Consider the following 16,612-nt stretch of genomic DNA (forward strand, 5'->3'; position numbering starts at 1 on the left):
AACACTTGTTCACCATCATAAGCTGACCCTGTACAGCAAGCAACATAACTCCATCCTGCTTTTTGCAATAATTATTGCCCCTTTTGGACTTAGAAAATCATTTTCTTGGTTGAGTATTATGTTTAAGTCAACTTTTCTCATAAACTATTAAAGCTATTGCTTTAAAACTTGCAACAGTTTTTCACCATCATAAGTGGACACTGTACATCAAGAAACATAACTCTATCCTGCTTTTTGCAAGAATGATGGCCCTTTTTAGACTTAGAAAATCATGGGTAGGACAATATTTCTATTACACAAAAAAAATCAGATGAGCGTCAGCACCCGCAAGGCGGTGCTCTTGTTAAATATTGCACATGTATTATAAAGCATGCATGCTTTGTCACTCATGCTCAGCACATGCTAAATGATTTTTGACAATGGACATCTTATTAGTTTTAAACCACACTATACTAGCAGTAATGGAAATCAGTTTTGAATTTTTCGCAAAGTAACATTTAAATGACTTTAATTTTAAAGTCGATGAAAATAAGCTTCTATCTAAAGTGATAGATAAATGATTATTGATTAATGTTACAGCATGTTATTAAGATTGGATACTGAGCGGGGTACAAGATTGACCAAATCTGCACAAAAATTACACTTTATTCTCGGGGTAATTAAAGTGGAAAAAAATGTTATTTCACTTATAGCTTATATAATATAAAGATAGTGAGAATGAAGTTAATGCATTTCTGTGTGATATCAGAATTATGTAAAAATTATCTCAATTATGCAGTTAGATTTGTTTCTAGTTTGTAATTAAGTGTAGCAGCATCTGTGGATATGTTAACAACTTCTGACGTATGCATGGTAAAAACGATTATTTTAATGAATGTCAATTTGTTTTTCAGTGCCAGTGTGGGCGTTGGTTGCAATATGTGCGGGCGCGCTTCTCATTCTGCTTTGCTGCACATATTGTATATGCAAACGATGTTGTTGCAAAAAACGCAAGAAGAAAGATGGCAAAAAAGGACTCAAAGGCATTGTGGGACTGGAAGATGTGAAAATTCTTGGACATTCCATGAAAGAAAAGGTATGGTGCATAATACAAATAATGGTGGTTCTTGTTACATTCAAGCCTGTCTGGAAGTAAGAGCACTAGACAACTAAATGAGAGTTCACATGTTTGATTCCCATTTGTTCCATAGGTCAATAATGGTACAGAACACAGAACACACTAGTTATATTACTGACTATTGAAGTATAGAGCATAGTGTTTCCTCTTGATTTGGTACAAAATAGGAGCAACATACAGTCCTATTATACATAACTTGTGTATATCTGGGAATTAAATATCTTTCAAAATAAAGTCCCCTCTTTTGTAAAACAACCTCTTTGGTGGCGGATATAAATTCCTTGTAGGTTTTAATTTGGTGTTGCATGTTTCATTACATCTTGTGAACGTACTCTGTCACACCCTGTCTGCTATGAATTTTCTTAATAAAGTAACGTTAAAATGTCATACCATTTTTAGTTTAACCATGAACAGAACTGGCCAGTGCTCTTTCTTGCTACATTAATTAAATTAATTAGATTGGTGATTAAATTGGTCACACATCAGTTCTGCCATGATAATGAAGATTACAACCAGAATGGTGAAGCCAGACATTCTATTACTTAAAATAGGGAAATAAACAACACTTCAACTTGTGAATTTTCATCTTCTAGCTATAAATAAACTGAAAGAAAGTACAGCACTTAGTTAAATAGATTCTCTCTGTGAAAAAAAGAAATAAAAAGACCTAATTTCTGCTTAAATACAATTACAGCAGTGTTTTATAAGCTGGGTCTTTTCACATTTGCTTTTTTTGTGATTATTTTATCAATTTCCCATGCCAAAGAAAAATAAAGGTCATATTGAAATAGCCTTATACTAAAATTGAGATGCCAAAAAATAAGGTAATTGCAAACAAACTCATATAAGTTTAAAAATGTATTACGTCATTAAACCAAAAAGGTGCTGTAAAATAATGTGCTGAGCTTATTTTGTGCTGACCCAATGTTCTTATTCTTTTGCAAAGTTTTGTCCAGGCATGTTGCTGACCCTCTGTGGATTGTCTTCAGTTTTTGATAGAACAGAAAGTTATATGACAATGATGTTTGTATTGTAGGTGCAGCCAGACTTGGAGGAACTTGAAGTAAACATGGAGGACAATGAAGATGCTGAAAGTACAAAATCAGAAGTGAAACTTGGAAAACTGCAGTTCTCTGTCGACTTCGATTTCCAGAAAGGGGAGGTAACTAAAAAAAGACATTTGTACTCACAAGAAATGTTTTAAGATTTGGGACATATTGGAAGCTCTTCAAGCTTGATGATGAAGAATATTTAAAGTTGATTAAAATTACTATGGTGTCTGTTCCTGGAGAAACTGTAGTCATGTCAAGTGGGGAGACACAGTTTTGACACTTGTGTGGCTTGTACAATCATTCCCTTGGTTGATCGACCAACGCTGAGTATTATTCACTTTACCAGTAAAAGTTAACACAAAGTCAAATTATGAAAAGAGATCAATGTGACTGAATAATACAGTGACAAATAACTAGTTCACATAAATTTTGTTCCCAACAATACCTGTAAAAATGCTAGTTATACAGTTTTATTTATTTTTAACCACACATCAGTTAAAAATGAGATTGAAAGAAGCCTGCTCCCATCATTTTGATCACAGATAAGGTTATTTACCATAGCACATTTTGACAATACTTGGTAATATTAATCACATTTATGGCCAATTAAAGACTTCTTCTAATAATGTTGTTCATTTAGCCTGCCTTCGATTCATATTGTGTTTGCTCAGATGCTTTTGCACTGGTACATACAGTTATTATTCTCCAAGATCTGTTTGCCACGATATTGATCTACCTTGTCAGCTATCTTTGTAACATATGTGTAACACTGAAGTCAGTGAACTTTTCCTCATTATTTAGTCTTTAATAGTTTATATATTTTGCATGGAAACTGTGATATTTAGATATCCAGGGCCTGCATATTCATGGGCATATGTTAAGACAAAAACTTAGACATAGGAAAGACAAATATTCAGTTTTGCCTAACTTTGTTTATGGCAATTTTGTACTGATGAATTTTTGATGTGCTGTCTATAGCTGAAAAATACATATTCATGCAAAGTTTCATTACAGTAAATGCTAATTTAGCAATGATAGAACAAAGAGAAAATTTGTCCTCGTTCCTGTCATGTAAGGTTTTCAAAAACTATTAAGCCAAATGCTTTCAAACTTCAATATCTTTGGCATCATGAGACAAGGTATATAACTCTAGCGTTAATTTTGTCAAAATTATGCCCCTGTCCTAACTTAAGAATTTCAGGTTATTTTATTAACCAGAATAGAAAACTAAACACTGATTCGTTGTTTTTACAGTTGGCAGTTGGTGTAATTCAAGCAGCAGATTTACCAGGAATGGACATGTCCGGCACATCAGATCCATATGTTAAAGTCTACCTTCTCCCAGACAAGAAGAAGAAGTTTGAGACCAAAGTCCACCGAAAAACATTGAATCCAGTATTCAATGAAACATTTGTATTTAAGGTAAGAAGAGGGTTGCTCTACTTCGTGTTACAGTTTGGCCGTCATCTCTGTTACCGTCATGGCAATGTTTTTTGTTGTGATACTGTGTGTTAGAGTCAAAGAAAGTGAAAGTCAGACAAAAGCTATTGAATTGATAAACCATTGGAATGGTCTCCATGGACAGAAGACTGAGGTTGTTGGCTTCAGACCTGTTGCTCCTCATCACTGTGGGGTGTAGTCAAAATTGGGTCATCATATAAGGACGGTGGTTCTACACAGATATCCGTCTCAGTCTGAGTTTTATTAATCTCCAAAAAATGCTAAGATTGTGTACTTAAGAACAAAGCCTGTCTGTGCCTGAAATAATGCTAGAAGCAACACCTTGGATCTTCCTTCCACTTTAACAGTGGAATATTGCCGTAAAATAACAGATAGTGTAGCTGTGACTTAAAGTCATTCAAACAAACAAACAGATTAACTATTTGAAGAAAATTTACCATTTAGAATATTGCTTGCCTATTTAAATACTGCTAGCAAAAATAATTCTAGCAATAGGATTTTAGCATGAAAAACAAAAAAACCCAAAAAACTAATGAGAACACTGATACTAAGTTGTTCTTCAAGGATCAGTTAGTTTTTAGCTCATCTGATTTTTTGAAAAAAAATGATGAGTTATTGTCATCACTTGAGCGGTTGTCGGCGTCGGCGTCGGCGTCGGCGTCTGCGTCGGCGTTGCCTGGTTAAGTTTTATGTTTAGGTCAGCTTTTCTCCTAAACTATCAAAGCTATTGCTTTGAAACTTGGAATACTTGTTCACCATCATAAGCTGACCCTGTATAGCAAGAAACATAACTCCATCTTGCTTTTTGCAAGATTTATGGCCCCTTTTGTACTTAGAAAATATCAGATTTCTTGGTTAAGTTTTATGTTTAGGTCAACTTTTCTCCCAAACTGTCAAAGCTATTGCTTTGAAACTTGGAATACTTGTTCACCATCATAAGCTGACCCTGTACAGCAAGAAACATAACTCCATCTTGCTTTTTGCAAGATTTATTGCCCCTTTTGGACTTAGAAAATCAGTTTTCTTGGTTAAGTTTTATGTTTAGGTCAGCTTTTATCCTAAACTATCAAAGCTATTGCTTTAAAACTTGCAGCACTTGTTCACCATCATAAGTTGACCCTGTACAGCAAGAAACATAACTCCATCCTGCTTTTTGCAAGATTTATGGCCCCTTTTGGACTTAGAAAATATCAGATTTCTTGGTTAAGTTTTATGTTTAGGTCAACTTTTTCTCTTAAACTATCAAAGCTATTGCTTTGAAACTTGCAACACTTGTTCACCATCATAAGCTGACCCTGTACAGCAAGCAGCGTAACTCCATCCTGATTTTTGCAATAATTATTGCCCCTTTTGGACTTAGAAAATCATTTTCTTGGTTGAGTATTATGTTTAAGTCAACTTTTCTCATAAACTATCAAAGCTATTGCTTTAAAACTTTCAACAGTTTTTCACCATCATAAGTGGACACTGTACATCAAAAAACATAACTCTATCCTGCTTTTTGCAAGAATGATGGCCCTTTTTAGACTTAGAAAATCACGGGTAGGACAATATTTCTATCACACAAAAAAAATCAGATGAGCGTCAGCACCCGCAAGGCGGTGCTCTTGTTGGATTTTCTCATGCAGCCATCATTTGCGGCCTTGCTATGCTGACACAGTTATAGAGCCTGTTCTAGGAAATGCAGGGTAAACAGGAAAATTAGTTTCTATTTTGAACTGCAGATAGATCTTTATAGAGATAATTTTGTTAAATAGCCAGCTAAAAGTGATTCACTCCCACATTACAATATTCTTTTAGTCTCAAATTACTGTATTATTGTATCAGATGACATTGTCATTTTAATGTTTTTGTTGACTGTTCTGTAACTGACAGATATTTCTGTGATAATTCAGACAGGAATGGTCTACGTGTTAAAATATATGAATTTTGCAGCAGAAGAAAGGTGTGTAGATAAGCATAAGATTTCAAACATCTTGTTTGTATATTAATAGATCTCCTGTTCACTGCCTGGACTAGTTTTGTATATGAAGATGTTTATATCACATGTTAATTGTAATGGGATTGTAGTAATGTGGTCCATGGAAGAAGAGTTGGTATATTGTTTTGCTCATTGTCGTTCTGTTGGTAGACCATTAGGTTTCCATTCAATAACTAAGGGAACACTTGATCTGGCAATAGTGAAACGTCATAGGATGATTGTTTGTTGTCAGTAGATCGCCTTTTATTTTGGAGAGCAGTAGGTCAAAGATCAAGGTCACACTGACCTTGATTCTGTGCAATAAGTTTAGAAGTTATGGCCAACAGCTGTCAGACTTCACCTGATGATTACCAGTTGTCAGTGTGATCCCTGTTGTTTTGGGGATCAGTAGATAGATCAAGGTCACTGTGACCATAACACGAAAAAATGGCTTCTGCTTAGTTAGTTAAAAATGTTTTGACCTACAGTTGTCAAACTTCCAATAATGTTGTCAGTGGTCAGTTAATGACCCCTGTTGTTTTAATGGCTAATAGATCAAGGTGAAGGTCAAGACCAAAAAACAGTTTCAGTTAAATGATTAGAAAACACTTTGGCTTACAATCCACAAACTTTTTAGGTTGATTTCCTGTGGCCAGTAGGTTGTACTGTTCTAGGGGTCATTTTGTCCATGGTTTGAGTCATAGTTATTCTGGACTGAAAATTGAACAGGCCCTCATGGTGGCACATGTTTTATAAAACACTCCCGTTAGATTTCATAAACTTCTGTGTTATATGTATAGCTATTACCTTTTTCTTTTCTGACATTATACTTTTAAGGTATTAAGAAAAAAAATGGCAACAACTATTTAAATGTGAGAGCAATTTACTGATTTGTTATTAACCTAGTTTTTTAGAGGAAAGTCTCAAGCTGATCAGTGTGTTAGACTAATGAAGCCTCAAACTGGTTTATTTGTTATAATTGGACATTTTTTCTTGGTTTCCGTGTCAAGTTGAGAGAAAATAAGGTTATGTGGCATATTTTGTTTTTTTCTGTTAGTTTCGTATTACGAGAGGAAAGTGGCAGTATCTATTTGTAATGTCACACACCTTTAAATATCATGTAAATGTTGTACAAATATGTTGAAGCCCACCCGCGTAGCTCAATAGGGAGAGCACAGATCTACGGAGTTGTGTGTTCGAGCCCTGGGCGAGGCGTATGTTCTCTGTGTACTGGTACAGAATCCAGGAACACTGGTTAGGTTAACTGCCTGTCGTTACATAGCTGAAATACTGTTGAAAAATGGTGTTAAACCCAAAACAAACAAACAAACAGAAATATGTTGATCCTAGAGACATAGTAATGATTGGAACAAACTGAGTTCTATTTCCGCTATTAACCTTAATATTTTCTACATTAGGTTTTAAGTACTCTAACAAAATTTCACCCACACATTTTGATTTCATTTATTAATTATTTGTGGAATATTGACTTGTAAAAATATCTCATTGTTTTAGCATATTTTCGTTTGTTCATGTAAATAAACTATTATATTTTTACAGAATTAGCTGAAATTATTATTACTCGGAGAAACCATAACTCTAAACCCTGCAAATACAAAATGTAAACACGCAAAAAGGCTTAATGTTTGATATAACCAAATTAGCTGATATTGTCGAAAGTCGTAATTCACCACATATTCCCAAGATGTCACAAAAAACGGGAGATCGCGGAGAATTAGATGCTTAATATAATCAGCTGTCTTTGTATTCAGGTTTTTGTTTTAATATTTTCCAGGAAGTCTGATAAATGTGCTGTTTTTTAAATGAAATCTGCATTGCGGAGGAATCTGTTACAGATTTGAAGCCCATTTAAAGGGAATTCCTATAGTTTTTTATGCGCATCTTTCTGCGCAGCCGACACTTTCTATGGAAAACTGGACTGAAGTCAACATTTGTTGAAACATGTTACAGACAATCTTAAATATGAGGAATTTTGAATGAAATAACATTTTTGATAAGTTATATCAGTAATCAAATGTTGATACTGGTTTATGTTGTATTGACAAGTATCATGCCTGACAGGTATCTTGCTATTTTTGCGGTTGTGTTTTCACATCGCATTTTAGTACAAAGACAGTGTTGTTCATATAATGTAAGATAATTGACTTAGTACTGATAAGACAATATCACATTTCAGATTATTTAGTATTCAATTATAGAAAGAATTAAGAATTTTTAAAACTTTTTTTTAACTTTTAGCAGACATACATGTAATCAATTTGGCCAGGTTCGCGCCATTTCCGTCCGAACAGGTGTTGTATTCTAGCGGTCTTAACATAAAATTTAGCCTGGTGACCCATACATTTTTAGCCATTTTTGTGCTCACAATACAATTATCTATACACAAGGAGAAAAAGAAAAAATTCTATGAAAGAGTTTTTTCAAAATTTAAAAAAATAATCTTCACTATGGGTATTTTTCATAGAAAAAAGTTCACAAAAGTAAATATGAAACAATATTGTTTTTCATTTGTACCCATTATTGTAAGGATAGAGTATTACAAATATGACTATGATATCAAATAAGTATATAATAAAATCTGTAAAAAGAAAAAACCGTATTGTGCTGCCTGGATGTATATTTTAGTTGGTATTTATAAAAAAGCAGAAAATTTTGAAAATGTTGAAAAATCGCTGTCAGTTTCAGCAACAGTGGGTGTGTTCAAAACAATTTTTCACAAAAACAAGCCTGGTGACCTACTGTTTTTATTTGTTCATTGTTTTCAGCACAAATTTTCCTATCATATATGTGAATTTAAAAAAATTCTATGAAAGGAAAAAAACTATAGGAATTCTCTTTAATGCTGTATAAAGTTTCAGCTGTATGAAAATTCATTTGAGCCGCGCCATGACAAAAACCAACATAGTGGGTTTGCGACTAGCATGGATCCAGACCAGCCTGCGCATCCGCGCAGTCTGGTCAGGATCCATGCTGTTCGCTTTCAAAGCCTATTGCTATTAGAGAAACTGTTAGCGAACAGCATGGATCCTGACCAGACTGCGCGGATGCGCAGGCTGGTCTGGATCCATGCTGGTCGCAAACCCACTATGTTGGTTTTCTCATGGCACGGCTCATTTTCATTTGAAAAAGTGAAGATGTCTTAAAGATGAGACATTGCCCTGTTCCTGTTGATCTGAAATTTTAATTTTAAACAGGATCATAGTAGTACAGTTAAACCTGTTTTAAGCAGCAAGTTACTAATGTGACACAATCTTGTTGCTTACTGAAGACAGGTGACTGCTTAAGGCAGATAAAATTAAAACATTAAGTCAATTTAAGAAGTAAGCTAACTGTTCGTGTAAGGCAAGTGGCCGCTTAATACATGTGACCACTTAGACTTGTTAAGCTGAATACCTAATTACTGGTTCAAAATACTTTGTAATTGCAATTTTCAAATAATGGCACTAGTAAAAATGTGTTTAAAACAGAATATATCAGTAGTACATAGCAAATATGAAAAATTAAACAGAATTTTAGAAGTCATTTGTTGTGGATGTCATTGATGTCTCAGGAGTTTGACTTTATTTTCACCTAACATGTTTAATACCCTTAGAAGCTGAAATGTTGGTAAATAAGAGTGATTTATTTTTATTTGGGGTTTTTGGTTACTTTTAATCTATAAATCTTTAGAAAATACAAAAAATCTGTAACTTAATTCCAGGTTCCATTTGCAGAAGTTGCATCTAAGACATTGACTTTTGCTGTTTACGATTTCGACCGCTTCTCGAAGCACGACCAGATAGGTCAGGTGCAAGTCCCACTGAACTCTGTTGACCTTGGAAAGACCCTCGAAGAATGGCGTGATCTGGCAAGCCCAGAAAATGAGGAAAAGGTATTGTTTCTTTCATTTTTTTAGATTTTATATCTTGATAGTAAGTTAGAAAACAGTTGAAAAGTATCCCAGATGAGCCCCCATCTTATGATGGTTAATGCATAACAAGTCAAAGAGCATCATAAGCACTGCCTGTGGTGGGATTCGAACCCGGGTTTGCTCAGGTGCTAGTCCAGTGCTCTCACCATTGAGGCAAAGAGTCGACTCTCTGACGCAGTTGTCAAAGATTAGCTTTAAATTTACAGGCTATGCGTAAGTGACCATAACACCTTAAACCTAGACTGGTTCCTTAGAAAATTAACCTCTCCAATGCTGCAGCCCACATTACAACTTGCAAATTTCAACCAGTCTGGCAATATAAAGGTTGATTTGTATAACCTCATTACTGTTCAGGAAATTTAATACTAGCTTTTAATTACACAACAGTTTGACCTGAGCAAAGAGTAATTTTCCGAGAAGAACCTGATAAATCACATACATTTTAATTAGAGGATATTGTAAAAGAAATGGCAATATGAGAAAACCCACTTGAAAGCTTTGTCAGTTTTTTTGTTCATTTCAAAAGTTCACAGACAGTGCAAGTGTAAAATTCCACATACGGTTTAATGAGAGAAAGAATTAGATTTATGGGTAATGGAGACACTAGACCAAAGTTCATTGTTACATAGATGCTGACCATTTTGCTAATGGTTTTCAGTTAATATAAGATGAAATTGAAGTTATATAAATGCTGTAGGCCACTGACATTTAAGTTGGGATTTTTAGCTAGGCTGCATGAAGTATATGGAGAGCTATCCTACATGACCTGGCCTCTGCGTGCATTCCATGTCCACACCTTGGTTATAGTTTTTGTGCACTTTCTCTTTATCTCTGTAATTACTTCATGAATTTGCTTCAGACTTGAAATAATTATTGCTTATCATTACCCACATCAAAATGCACAAGGGCCATAACTCTGGCAACAGTATATCATAAATTGTGCATCCTTCTTACTTATATACCATACTTTATTTGTAGGAAAACAAACTTGGTGACATATGTTTTTCACTGAGATATGTGCCGACTGCCGGAAAACTCACCGTTGTCATTCTTGAAGCCAAAAATCTGAAGAAGATGGATGTTGGTGGATTGTCAGGTATTCTAATGTTACATGTCTGTTAAATAAGCAATATTTAGTTTGTAATTCAGGGTGGCCATTCCGGGAATTTGAACATTTTGAAAAAATCAGGGAATCAATGGCTGCTGGTGGTTTATCTCCCTGTCATCTTTAAACAGCTTCATTCTTTTATACTAATTTTTTTTATAATTGATCATCAAAGTAATTCAGTGAAAACCTTTAAATAGAAATCTAAAAAAAGCGATGAATAAATGTTGTATGTCAAAAAATATAACACTTGGTTTAATTGTGATGGAGGTAAGGCTATATGTATACAGCTATACTGATGAGCTGTATGGGAGAAAACCACATTTCAGTCACAGAATTATCAGGGAATTTTACTTAGGGTTTCTGCGGCCACCCAGTTACTTCAGTATATTCTTTTTAGATAAACAATTAATTAGAATTAATGGAAATGAATTTACGACTTCCAGTCTCAGTAAGTTTGTTCAGTATAACATGAAATAACTGAAAATGGATTTTTATAAAGATTAATAAATTCTTGACAAACGTTAACAATAACAAATATATATTAAAAAAATCTGAAACTGTTGAAAAAGCTTTTTAAATTATGCAAACATATAATATAGCAATGCTTTTATTTCAGAAAAACTTGATTCAGATTTATTTTAGGATATTATGAGTTCTGATGTGTTAAGTAGTATTAAGATATGGGTGCAAAATTGATTACTGTTGAGATATGTACAAATGGATGCAGAATTAATTATTATTTAGATATGTATAACACGGATGCAAAATTAAATATTATTGTGACATAATATATGCATTTTGTAACATAATTGAGATATGTATGACATGGATGCAAAATTACCATTATAATTATTATTGATATATATACAACATGGATGCAGAATTACCGTAATTATTATTTATATATGTACAACATGGATGCAGAATTACCGTAATTATTATTGATATATGTACAACATGGATGCAGAATTACCGTAATTATTATTGATATATGTACAACATGGATGCAGAATTACCGTAATTATTATTAATATGTACAACATGGATGCAGAATTACCGTAATTATTATTTATATATGTACAACATGGATGCAGAATTACCGTAATTATTATTGATATATGTACAACATGGATGCAGAATTACCGTAATTATTATTGATATATGTACAACATGGATGCAGAATTATCGTAATTATTATTAATATGTACAACATGGATGCAGAATTACCGTAATTATTATTGATATATGTACAACATGGATGCAGAATTACCGTAATTATTATTAATATGTACAACATGGATGCAGAATTACGTAATTATTATTGATATATGTACAACATGGATGCAGAATTACCGTAATTATTATTGATATATGTACAACATGGATGCAGAATTATTGTAATTATTATTAATATGTACAACATGGATGCAGAATTACCATAATTATTATTGATATATGTACAACATGGATGCAGAATTATTGTAATTATTATTGATATATGTACAACATGGATGCAGAATTACTGTAATTATTATTGATATATGTACAACATGGATGCAGAATTACCGTAATTATTATTAATATATGTACAACATGGATGCAGAATTACTGTAATTATTATTGATATATGAGCCGTGCCATGAGAAAACCAACATAGTGGCTTTGCGACCAGCATGGATCCAGACCAACCTGCGCATCCGCGCAGTCTGGTCAGGCTCCATGCTGTTCGCTTTTAAAGCCTATTGGAATTGGAGAAACTGTTAGCGAACAGCATGGATCCTGACCAGACTGCGCGGATGCGCAGGCTGGTCTAGATCCATGCTGGTCGCACACCCACTATGTTGGTTTTCTCATGGCACGGCTCATATGTACAACATGGATGCAGAATTTACTAGTATTGAGATATGTACATTGCATTTAATATGAATGAAGAGTTCTTACAGAATACACTGAACACAGGTTCACATACATGTAGTTTGGACGAAAAACTAGCATTTTGCCTTGAACAATGTACCGGTAGAGTTTCAACTCACAGTCATGTGTATATTATAATAACAAAAATGTAGTTTTATATATTTCACTATTACACAGTGTTTGCAAAGTGTGCATTTTAGACATAACCTCACGATTACATTCCATAAATTACTGTGTTTTGTATATACAGTTTGATTGATCATCACTATCATATCTAACACGGCCGTTCATGTCCTACTTGAGTAAGCATTTATTGACTTGTTCTCGATGAAGCTCTGAAAATTTAGAATAAGAACATCCGTATTTGTGAACCAATAAATTATCAACTTTGGTGCAAAAACAACTTGCATTTGTGATTTGATAAGGGTGTTTTTGCATCAGAAATTCTACCGATTGTTTCATTCATCATGTATTATCGTGTATTCAGATCCATACGTGAAAATAGCGCTGTATCAAGGGAATAAGCGCCTCAAGAAAAAGAAAACTACTATTAAGAAACGCACTCTCAACCCTTACTTCAATGAGTCTTTTACGTTTGAAGTTCCCTTTGAACAAATTCAGGTATTTTTTAAACACACACAAGTATATGAGTTCTTTTCTTTTTTTCCGCATCATTTTTCATTATTTCTTTTGTTGTTTAAATTTATTTTTTATTCTTGATTGTTTATTTTTCATGGGAAGATTTTATTTTTTATATCTTCCACATGATGGGCACATATGCGGGTTTAAATAAAGAAGCAGGTCATATGTTTTGATAACTAAATGCAAATATTTATTCTTCAGAAGCATATCTTTGTTACTTAAAAATGTTATAGAGAAAAAACAACACCAGTTACAAAATTAAAAATCGGTACCAGTTTCAAAACAGAAGACTGTTGCAGTAACAAAAAAAGAATTCCCATTACAAAAATTAAAAAGTACCAGTTACAAAAACAAAAATCGGTACTGGTTACGAAAACAAAAATTCAGTACCAGTTACAAAAACTAACAATCAGTTACATCAGTACCAGTTACAAAAAAAAACAACAGAAGTGACCAGATTCTTTATTTCTGTTTTCTTTGCATGCATTTTTTGCTTCTTTTTTTTCAGAGGGTTTATTGCCCAGTATTTATGCTACCTTGTTAAACTTTTTATCTTGATTCTACTCTACTTTTTTTACCAGATCCCTATGTTAAAATATCGTTGATGCAAAATGGGAAAAGGGTTAAGAAGAAGAAAACTACCATTAAAAAGTGTACTCTGAACCCGTATTATAACGAGTCCTTTACGTTTGAAGTTCCGTTTGAACAGATCCAGGTATTATAGAAGTATAATAACATAGACAGTTACCCCCAATGTTCACATGTAGATGTTGTGTTGTGTGCACTGTAGAGTCTCTATGCTTATTCAGAAGATACAGGCAATTTATGAATTATTTCTTATAAAAATAACATCTTTCAAACTAACATGTTTTTGTTGCTTCTAAACTTACAGTAATTTGCAAGAATACTGAATACTAGTAGTTACTAGTAGAATTTTGAAGGCTGTTTTGAGGTGGATCAATACTTAACTTACACTGCAGTTTGTAAATTAGATTTATAGTTGCCTGTTTCAATGTTGACACAGTTACATTATCTATATAACCATTGACAGCATAGAAACTTTCTGTAACTAGTTCATTTCTAATCATTCTGGCAGATTGTCTAGTTTATGAGTCGGATTTTGTTTCCTTGACAGCTAGACTATACAACCCAGTATAAGAGCCTGCCCGCTTAGCTCAGTAGGTAGAGCGTTGGTCTTCGGATCGCGGGCTCATGTTCGATCCTTGGGCGGGGCGTGCATTCTTTATGACTATTTGATAAACGATATTGTGTCTGAAATCATTAGTCCTCCACCTCTGATTCATGTGGGGAAGTTGGCAGTTACTTGCGGAGAACAGGTTTGTACTGGTACAGAATCCAGGAACACTGGTTAGGTTAACTGCCCACCGTTACATGATTGAAATACTGTTGAAAAACGGCTTTAAACCCAAAACAAACAAACAAACAACCCAGTATAAGGTCCTGACAAAGTGATTCCAACTAATACTTTAAATTCAGTAGTGTTTTGCCTTTTCGTCTTTCAAAAGAATCCTGTGTTTAGATGATACAACCAGTAATATCATTGTTTTAATAGAATGTCTTTAATCTGTGTTCTAAAATTTACAAACGTGTAACTCTACCATTCATAGTGTTACAGCTATTTCTGCTGTCTGCTTTTGTACGTTGTTTATCGTTAACAATGCTGCCTGACATCTAGTCAGTTGTCTTCAGTGTGTATGTGTTGCCTTATCAGCCAACAATGTGTTGTTCTAATGTAAATGTTTGCCTAGTGGCCTTACTGTTATCTCCAATATTATATTATTTTCATGACTTATGGTCTTCCAGTAGTGTCCAATGTTAATGTGTTCAAAGGGATTCCCCAGTGGTCTTTTAGTAGTCGCTTGTGCTAGTGATTTTCCATTAGTTCAGCTGTTGAACTTGTGGTCTTTCAAAGGTCAGCTGTGTTCATGTATTGTTCCAACATTTAACCTTTAGCCTGGTATATTTCTATAATGGTCTGGTCCATCATTCAATTTGGGCAGTACCATTTATCATTTGAAGGGGTGTTTACTGAATATTTACTGACTGAATAGCAAACAGTGCAGACCATGATCAGACTGCAAAGATGTGCAGGCTGATCTTGGTCTGCACTGATCGCAAAGGCAGAATCACTTGCCACCAACAGGCTAAAGATTAAAACTGTTTGCCCTATCATGTTTCAGTAGTCTTGTATAGTTTTGTGTCATTTTCCACAAGGACTTTTAGTAGCCTCCATTCTTTGTGCTTTTTTCTTATTTGTGCATTTTTCTAATATCACAATGTTTCCTGATGGCCCTGTGTTTATATGTTGTTCATACATTTAAATTAAGGTCATTCAGTAGTCTTCTATGGTTTTGTGTTGCTGTGTCTAAAATGGTCTCCTGTGGTTTTCTGTTACTCTAACATCTAAAATATGGTATTTCAATGCTCTCTTCTTTGTTTATGTGTAGGGGCCTCCATGGCCGAGTGGTTAAGGTTGCTGACTTCAAATCACTTGCCCCTCATCGATGTGGGTTCGAGCCTCACTTAGGGCGTTGAATTCTTCATGTGAGGAAGGTCAGTGGTTCTACCCAGGTGCCCGCCCATGATGAAATAACGCACGGAGGGGCACCTGGGGTCTTCCTCCACCATCAAAGCTGGAAAGTCGCTATATGACCTATACTTGTGTCGGTGCGACGTTAAACCAAACAAAATAAATAAAAAAATGTTTATGTGTTGCTGTATCATTTAAAATGCTTTCCTGTGTTTATCTGTTGCTCTAACTTTTTAAACATGGTCTTTCAATTGTCTCTTATGTGTTTTATGTGTTGCTCTGCAATTTGAAATGATCTCCTGTATTTATCTGTTACTCTGAAATTTAAAACACGGTCTTTCAATGTTCTCCTATATTTAGGTCTTGCTCTGGAATTAGAATGTTCTCCTGTGTTCATCGGTTACTTTAACATTTAAAACATTGTCTTTCAATGGTCTGCTATGTGTTGCTCTGTAATTTAAAATGGTCTCATGTGTTCTATTTAAAATAGGGTCTTCCAGTTCTATTTAAAATAGGGTCTTCCAGTGGTCTCCTATGTTTATGTGTTGCTCTACCTTTTAGACGATGTGTTTATATATAGCTCTGACACTTTGACTGGTCCCCTGTGTTTATCTGTAGCTGTACATGTATCTCTTTAAATGGTCATTTGTTTTATCTGATGCTCTGATATTTATGCCCTCCTTCGAAGAAGGGGGGTATATTGTTTTGCAGATGTCGGTCAGTCGGTATGTAGACCAATCCGATTCCGGATGATAACTCAAGAAAGCTTGGGCCTAGAATCATGAAAGTTCATCGGGAGGTTGGTCATAATCAGCAGATAACCCCTATTGATTTTGAGATTAGTAGGTCAAAGTTCAAGGTCACAGTGACCCGGAA

The 16,612-nt window shown here is 34.3% G+C and overlaps 1 protein-coding gene across 12 annotated transcripts in view; it reads left to right on the plus strand.

The window, feature by feature from the left end:
• LOC123551778 (synaptotagmin-1-like) overlaps window positions 1–16,612 on the plus strand; it is a 111,132-nt gene that overhangs the window by 83,108 nt on the left and 11,412 nt on the right. For 11 of the 12 annotated variants that reach the window (XM_053541324.1, XM_053541319.1, XM_053541325.1 and 8 more), the window contains 6 exons: window positions 894–1,075; window positions 2,154–2,279; window positions 3,424–3,591; window positions 9,312–9,482; window positions 10,500–10,617; window positions 13,767–13,900. In XM_053541324.1, the coding sequence (XP_053397299.1) occupies window positions 894–1,075; window positions 2,154–2,279; window positions 3,424–3,591; window positions 9,312–9,482; window positions 10,500–10,617; window positions 13,767–13,900 (899 nt within the window). Of the gene's footprint in view, window positions 1–893; window positions 1,076–2,153; window positions 2,280–3,423; window positions 3,592–9,311; window positions 9,483–10,499; window positions 10,618–13,030; window positions 13,165–13,766; window positions 13,901–16,612 lie in introns of all 12 variants that reach the window. The other variant, XM_053541320.1, reaches the window with a different exon arrangement.

The sequence above is a fragment of the Mercenaria mercenaria genome, chromosome 4, assembly GCF_021730395.1.
Source record: "Mercenaria mercenaria strain notata chromosome 4, MADL_Memer_1, whole genome shotgun sequence".
NCBI lineage: Eukaryota > Metazoa > Mollusca > Bivalvia > Venerida > Veneridae > Mercenaria > Mercenaria mercenaria.